Source organism: Cryptotermes secundus, unplaced genomic scaffold (genome assembly GCF_002891405.2).
Source record: "Cryptotermes secundus unplaced genomic scaffold, Csec_1.0 scaffold40, whole genome shotgun sequence".
Taxonomy (NCBI): Eukaryota; Metazoa; Arthropoda; class Insecta; order Blattodea; family Kalotermitidae; genus Cryptotermes; species Cryptotermes secundus.
The window spans coordinates 1,802,150-1,810,616 of record NW_019730583.1 but is presented as its reverse complement, the minus strand read 5'-3'; the positions used below and the strand labels follow the sequence as shown (position 1 = coordinate 1,810,616).

The 8,467-nt window shown below is 41.3% G+C and overlaps 1 protein-coding gene across 5 annotated transcripts in view; it reads right to left on the bottom strand.

Annotated features, from left to right (window-relative positions):
- LOC111866334 (potassium voltage-gated channel protein eag) overlaps positions 1–8,467 on the bottom strand; it is a 190,571-nt gene that overhangs the window by 58,905 nt on the left and 123,199 nt on the right. For 3 of the 5 annotated variants that reach the window (XM_033752204.1, XM_033752205.1, XM_023855178.2), the window contains one exon: positions 1,269–1,280. The exons of the other annotated variants lie outside the window; for them this stretch is intronic. In XM_033752204.1, the coding sequence (XP_033608095.1) occupies positions 1,269–1,280 (12 nt within the window). The remainder of the gene's footprint in view (positions 1–1,268; positions 1,281–8,467) is intronic. 5 annotated transcript variants of the gene reach the window in all.

Below are 8,467 nucleotides of genomic sequence, written 5' to 3'. Positions count from 1 at the left end.
ATGGAATCCTTCGATCGGGAAAACGCCTTTGGTATTCTTCAACAGCAGCACGTGCATTGCGACCGCAAAATCCACACACAAAATGCATATCACAATATTCCACGTGTGAAAACACAAGAGGCATTTCAGCAACTCATCACACAACTAATTTACCACCCATTCACGACCCCGCCGTAACGTAATCTGTAGGCTCTGGTAGGTAGCGCATGAACTTACGGCTAGTGACTCACAGCACTCAAGGACAAACAGACAAGGGTCTCAGCTGACAGGTACTTATAGTGCGTGGACCTGCAAGAAGACCACACTTTTCTCGGGCCATTATCTCCGTAACCGTTCAACTTTGGACATAGGTGTTTTGGGTTATATCGGCATACTTTAACATAAGGAACACCCTCCCGAAGTTTAGTCCATTCCTCCTGGGACACCCTGTATAGTGCGCACTTCAGTAGCGACACACTCCGCAACGAAATGCCACGTAGTTACTAAACTCGGAATTTCAGTACAAACAGATCAGCGACTCTTCTAGACTGGAAGAACCCGAGCTACATTTAAGTTAATATTTTTAAAAACAGAAAAGGATCTCTCTATGTTGGTATAACCTGTAGTACAGGTACGTCTACTTCCATTAAGCAGAGTTAGGTAGGTTATCGTTTAACGGCTATGGGGATCCGTTGTGCTGACCACGCGACACCCTCTAACCGCTAAATATTGCACTAACTTCGCCGACAAGCGACAAGTCTCTCGGTTGGTATAGTTCCCTTGCGGACTAAATCCACGGAGGTTTCTTTAGGTATGTCATCGTACCTGACGATACAATGATTATTTATTTATGCATAGTTTATTCATTTACGTTAATCTTAGCGCAAATTATACACACCATCTGCGCGAGGACACTGTACTACATGTAACAGCCTTCAGAAATCTATACCATCCCTACTATGATAATATTGTACTACGGGGAACTTCACGTACTTACATGCTACTCAAGAAGATAAAATAGTTATTTTAAGGCCATAAACACTGACAGACACACCGTTGAATCCGAGAAATCTAAAATACTGTTTCGATGAAGTACTTATGCACATGAATCTGAATGCAAAGTAACAGCTATTCTGAATAGAATGTAAATTTAATTAGCATTTACCTGTGATTCTGAAGATCTTGAAATTGTTAGGATCTTTTTATTTTACATGTTAGCTGTACTACAGTAATCTCCCCTAGAGTGTACGCACGATAATTATTCCAAATGCCTGTCACCTGTTCCTTACCTCGAGGAGTGCCTGTGGGACAAGAAACAGAACGTGGCACAATTGTTGACTGTTTGCAGTTTCCACTACATGCACAATTCATCTCACATATAAAGACATTATACTCCGTATAATTTTCACGAATATTAAAGAGAATGCAATGTATGATTTCTCTGGAACTTGAACCTCGTCATACTGAAACACCAGAAGTTTAAAGATAAAATTCCTAGAGAAAGCTTAACGCAGAATAACTTTCATTAAGCTGCATTAGCAATACGTTTAAGATTTGGCATAAAAGTAGATAAAAAGCAGTATCATAATTACTTATTTTTCTTCTCGCTTACTTGTGTGGTGACGTAATAAGAAACAATGGCCACAGCGATTATATACGGAATGACATGTCACTAGCAATACGTGCCACAATATAGACAGCGTACAAAAGGAACTCTACACATCGATACGTAGCTAATCTTACCAAGATTCTAATATCAGATAGAAAAATGTTTCTCCTCCCGTCCGCTAGAGGTTCACATGTTGTGAAAATGGCGTCTTTACAACAGGCATTGTGAGTCGTTCAGCATGTGAAGTGTACAAGGGAAGTTCTGTAACGTCACCTGAAGGACCTACCTACAACAACGGTACTCGATTTATGCGTCGTATAAAGAGTTTGAAACCAAAGGGCCCTTCTGCAAATGAAGCAGTTCCAGTGGGGTTTGTGAGGGAGGACTCTTCTGCGCGTGACTAGTGGGGCTCAGGCTGAGTGGCCGTAGAGCCTATATGTTTACTTCTGAGTGTGTGGCACATGAACACTCTGAGTACTGTTTGATTTCTATGATTCTTTGAAAATGTTTGCTTCGTTTTTAATTGCCCCAGTATATATAACAGCTATTTAATAAGGTCCCTCCAACATTTAAAACAGTCTGTGTTAACACAAAATATGTTTAATACACAATAAAAACGATTTTCCTTAAGCAGACTTGACTCTTTTTTTCCCCACAGACGGTACAATGCCACACTGGACAGGAGCTCTGTCCGATGTCATCAGTAGGAGGCCGCTTCCTATTAATCGGAAAACAATGCCGCGTGACATTTGGTGCTTTCACACCAGTGACTATCAAGGTTAATGAGTTTATGACATCATGTAGCCTGGCAAAAAGTTACCAGTGTTTGGGAAGAACTTACTATATCCAATTTCAGGATAGGAGACGTATAGTCAGGTAAAAGTAAAGGTATCCTTGTAACAGGCCTTGGAGGCCCATAGGGTTGTAAGATGTTGATGTTCCCACAATTTCTAGACAATCGGCTCATAGATGGCGGCAAGGTTGTCAGCCCTACGCGCCGGCCCCGCTTTACCCCCAAGGATATTCCAAGAATATTCCTGGTACTCATTTCTGTTAGATGCTGGATCGACCATAGGGCCATAGTGCGGCTGCAAGGATTAGGTAAATTGAGAAAAATCCAATGACCTCATCGGGACTTGAACCCGCGACCTTCCGGCTTGTAGCATAGTGCCTCAACCAACTACGCCACCGCGTGCCCCTAGAATGTTATATACCATTCGGATTAACCTGCCGCCAAGGTCTTTGGGGTAGGTACCCTCAAAATGGAGCCAGCAGTTTACGCAGTACAAGACAACACGACATCACATCCAAGAACGCAATAATTTTAATTTGATTTGATTTTAATTATCGATGAAGCACAAACTAGTGGAAAAGATTCGTTTAAAATACGAAAGGAAGTCTGCTGAGAACATTCTTTTTTTTCTACCTTCTTTTCCCCCGTATTCCCTTTCCGTCACTCTTATTCATAAGTATGACGTCTCGCCCCATCCGTTATCAGACCCTGCGGTCACCACACTTGCAAGGCTTAAGTGGCGGCTCCATTGATTTTCGCGCGAAATCGCTGCAAATAGAGTGGAGTAGAAGTTATAGACAATACACATGAGGTTTTTCTCGCATTTTTATTTCTTTCTGTTTTGAAAAGAGCTTCGAACTCCCATTCACAAAATCTGGGGAGATTACAGTTAAGTATAGCACAAGTTCGTCAACTTTCATTACTGCTAGGGACTGCAACATCAGCAGTCGCCTTCCAACCCGAGAATTTACTTTCCATTCATGCCCTCAACACCTGCTGTATTACTTGGACGCGATCAATTGTGTCCTCTGCAGAAAGTTCAGTAAATTTTACCCCAGGGTTCCCTGTAGTTTCGCACAAGCACATTTCAAATTTTGGGGGGCATGCGGTTGTTCGTTGAAGCACTACTCGTATGCCACAATCCGGAATNTCGTCTGACAGATTACTGATGAATGAATGAATGAATGAATGAGGTTTTACTCGGATTTTTATTTCTTTCTGTTTTGAAAAGAGCTTCGAACTCCCATTCACAAAATCTGGGGAGATTACAGTTAAGTATAGCACAAGTTCGTCAACTTTCATTACTGCTAGGGACTGCAACATCAGCAGTCGCCTTCCAACCCGAGAATTTACTTTCCATTCATGCCCTCAACACCTGCTGTATTACTTGGACGCGATCAATTGTGTCCTCTGCAGAAAGTTCAGTAAATTTTACCCCAGGGTTCCCTGTAGTTTCGCACAAGCACATTTCAAATTTTGGGGGGCATGCGGTAGCGTTGTTCGTTGAAGCACTATGCCACAATCCGGAATGTCGCGGGTTCGATTCCCGATGAGGTCACTGGATTTTTCAATTGACCAATCCTCCCAGCCGCAATATGGCCCTGGGGTCGACTTAGCCTCTACCAGAAATGAGCACCAGGAATCTTCCTGGGGTTAAAGGGAGGCCGGCCCNCAGATATCGGCTTCCTCATCTCTGAATACACGTGTATGAGACATGCAGAATTTTAAATTTGTATCTTAAAGCTTTGAAATAAAAGATCGATACATTTGAAGAAGTTTCACGAATATTTGCCAGACATTTTCTGTCTCCTGAGATACATCAAGATACAAAGATTGATTCCTGAGATAGATTTACACCCATCTTAAAGGGACTGGTTAGCTTCATACTGAGAGTCATTTACTGCCTTACAGAGGCAATTACATGACAGGCTAATATTAAAGATGTGGAAAGGATTAATTTTGTTCTGGAGTTAGCCCTTGTGAACACGTGAATTTTCGGATTCACTAAGGATTACAAATTTATGGAGTACATTGATGACTACTGGCTTCTAAAGAAGTATTTCATTCCAGGAGGGTAACTGACTACAAAAATTATATAACTCCATGGAGCCAAGTCCTGCTTGAGAAGCCGCCGGTCGCTCAGCTACTCAAGAATTTTCCAAAATTTTATGGGAAACGAAGGTTCTTTGGCGTGTTCACAAGATCCTGAGACTAGTCCTTATCCTGAGCCAGATTAATCCAGTCCGTACCAAACCATTTTTTTCTGAACTCCGTTTTAACAATAACTCATCTACATCTAGGTCTTCCTACTGTCCTCTTCCTCTCTGGTTTCCTACCAAAACTCTATACGCATTCCCCCCCCCCCCCACGAGTGCTACATACCTTATTATTTAATTTCATTTTATCTGATCACTCTAATTACATTCGTTGATGAGTAAAATTTATGGAATACCGCATTCAACAGTTTTTCTCCCACGCCCTACTATTTCATTCCTCTTTGGTCCAAATATTCTCCTCAGCAAAACCCTTCTCAAATACCTTCAGTCTATATTCTTCCCTTAATATTAAAGACCACGTTTCACACTCATACGAAACTACAGGCAAAATGATAGATTTGCACGTTTAAACTTTTAAGTTTTTAAACAGCAGATGAGAAGACAGCTCTGAAATGAATGGCAGCAAGCAGTGCCCAAAATGAATCTGCCCTTAGATTCCTCAAGGATCCAATTTGGATATATTACGGTCCTTCCGAAGTAAGTGTACTTTTCCACTTTCTCAAAGGATCAACTTTCTGTCTTTATGTTCCGATTTTTCCCTACGTTCAGGTGACGGGATATTAACGTACTGTGGAATGTAGACCGGTTGCTAGGTAACAGTTACACAACAGCCGTTGCTAAATAATGTCTCTTTAAACAGCGGCCGTTGCTAGGCGATGACTGAGCAGCTATCACCTGGGCATCCCAATAGACACGAACGCAATAATGGAAGCAACAACAGAGGAACGGTGTTAACTATGGGGTCCGTGCCGAGATATTATAAGCAGGACCGCTAGTGCAATGAGTTACTTGTGGGACGGTCGCCAGCCGGTAAGAACATGAACACGGAAACTGAGGATATTTTTTTGGAACCGTCACCAGGCAAGGGCTGGTGAAGATACAGCAGACTGGGAAGACCTAGTGCGTGCTGCAGTGAACTGCACAGTGTCTGAATTAGCGCTATACACATTTTAATCACCGTAACAATTTTCATGAGCACCAAAAGGTCTTTGAAAACATTGCACAGAATTTCTCCCAAACCGAATCACACGCTTTCTTCATGTCTACGAATAGATGTACCGTATCACCGGACTTCCGCCTTTCCTTCAGTATCTGAAGAGTGGGAATCTATGATCAGTAGTCAATCTGTTACGTCTAAATCTACAGTGATGGTCCTTAGTAATTCCTTCTGCATATGGACTTAATCTTGAGAGATTGTGTATGAAGCTCCGTTCTTCTTGCAGACGGGCACAATAATAGACTCATTCTACTGGTCAGGCAATTTTTCCTTATTTTAAGTAAAATTAATCTGTTTACGGACCCCAAAACGTACTATTATAACCTCATGCTTGAATCAGTTGTGCGGGAATTTTATTAATACCTAGCGATTTATAATCTTTGACTTTGCAATAACAATTTGAACTTCAAAATGAACAGACTTTGGTACTATTGGCTCAAGTGTATGTACCTGTACCTGCCTTACATCACAAACCATATCTACGTACATTCAGTAGCAGAGCGAAGTAATCCTTCCACCAATCCAAAATTTTGTGGGAATCTGCTAGAAAATTACCATTCTCATCATTTACCACGTTAATTCTAGCATGGTAGCCCTTCTTATATTCATACATTGCTCTATATAAATGCATAATGTTATTTTTCTTGCTGTGGTTGCAAGCCCATTGTTTTTGTTCTGTTCATGTATTCCATCTTTCTCTTTCTAAAATGTATACTAATTTCAATTCTTAGCTTTCTCAGATTATTCCCATGTATCTGGCTCGAATTATTTAAAGACTGGCATTTGTCTTGTTTCCTTTTACCTAATAGTTCTGAACACCCTTTATCGAACCATAGCATATGCTGCTTCAGTTCGTAATAACCTAGACTTTCTTGGGCTGAAACTTTGATATTCTCTTTAACAGTTTCCCAATCTCTATTAATATCCACGTCGTCACTGTCTAAGTTTTCCAAAGCTGTGAACCTGTTTGAGATTAGATATGATACTCTTCTTTAACTTTTACCTCGTTTAGTTTACTGAAACGGAATCTCTCGAAGTCAAACATTTTGCTTGCTTGTTTATTTACTACCAATCTCCCCCCTTAATTTTCCATCAACCAGATAGTGGTCGGTATCAGGTCCGCAAACCTGGTAGATCCTGCTGTGAACAAGAACATGGTCGAGATGATTGCGTCTCTTTCAATCAGGAGATATGCAATTAAATTTAAGGGTATTGCGATGTGTGAACATTGCTTTCTTGACGATTAGATTTTTCGATGTGCCAAAGTTTACTGCTCTAACTTTAACTCTCAAAGTCGTTACTAATTTAGTGTAAACTCTCGTTCCCAATTTTTGTTTTGAAAATATTTTTTCTACCAACTTTAGTGCTGAAATTTACTAAAATAATGTCCATGTGGTACTTTGGGAACTTACAATATCCTCTTACTAACAAATGCTACCCTCTTTACTGTTGATATGATTCTCTTACCTACTTACTTATGGAGCTGAGCCCTTCTGGAGGAGCCGCCAATTCTGCAGCTGTTTAAGAATTTCCCAGCATTTTATGGAACCCCAAGGTTCATTACCGTGTTCACAAAAGCCCTCCACTGGTCCCTGTCCTGAGCCAGCTCAATCCAATCCATAACATCCCATCCTACCTCTCTAAGATCCATTTTAATATTGTCCACCCACCTACACCTTGGTCTTCCCAGTTGTCTCTTTCCTTCTTGCTCTCCCACCAATATCCTATATGCATTCGTCTCCACTATTCGTGCTACATACCCTGCCCACCTCATCCTCCTTGACTTCATCATTCTAATTATACTTGGAGACGAGTACAAGTTATGAAGCTCCTCACTGTGCAGTTTTCTCCAACCTCCTGTCACTTCATCTCTCTTCAGTCCAAATATTCTCCTCAACACCCTGTTCTCAAACACTCTCAGTCTATGTTCCTTCCTTAATGTCAGAGACAAAGTTTCACACCCATATAGGACCAGCGGCAAAATTATAGTTTTGTGTATTCTAATTTTTATGTTTTTGGACAGCAGACGAGAAGACAAACGGTTCTGGACTAAATGGTAGCTGGCATAAAAAATCTTACCTCTAATTCATGATTATCATTCCCATTTCCACAAAGAGGTATAATTGCCAGCTGATCTGTCCCATCTAGCCTGCTCTGCTGCCACTAAATCAACCATCTACTCGTATATTGCTGCTCGTCCCAGTGGACCTGCCCTATACAGACTTCTTACATTCTACGTCCAAATCTCAAGCCAGTTTCACTTTGCAACTGTCAATTTAAGGATTTCGTCCAAGTCCGAGGTCCTGTTTAATATTTAGCAACAAGCTGTTTTTACGGTAAGGAGTTGTCAGCCTCAGGCCCAACCCCAAGCTAGAGGACTACCCCTTGTTAGCTGACAGCGACTGACAATTCAATATACTGCCACGTGAATGAGTGACTATAGAAGGGGTTTGGATTGGACACTGGATGTACTGAACATTTGCAGATCGTAACGACAAGTAACTATAGTTCTATTGCTAATTCACACACTCTACAATTGACTACAGCACGCTCTAAGTTTTAATCTGCTGTCTTCACCAGTCATTGCTCTGTAATGGGTTCCAACGGCGGACGTTTCCCTTATTTTGAGTTCCCGAAATATCCCCTTGCCTCAGTTACCAACTTCTAAGAGCAAGAGCTTACAACGACGAGTTACCGTTCTCTGACAACCTCACTAACTCACCACCCAACTCTTCACTTCCCTGCCTTGCACTCTACTGCACTAACTCTCTGTTGACTAGGCTCTCTAAGAGGAAAAGAAGAAGAAGAAGAAG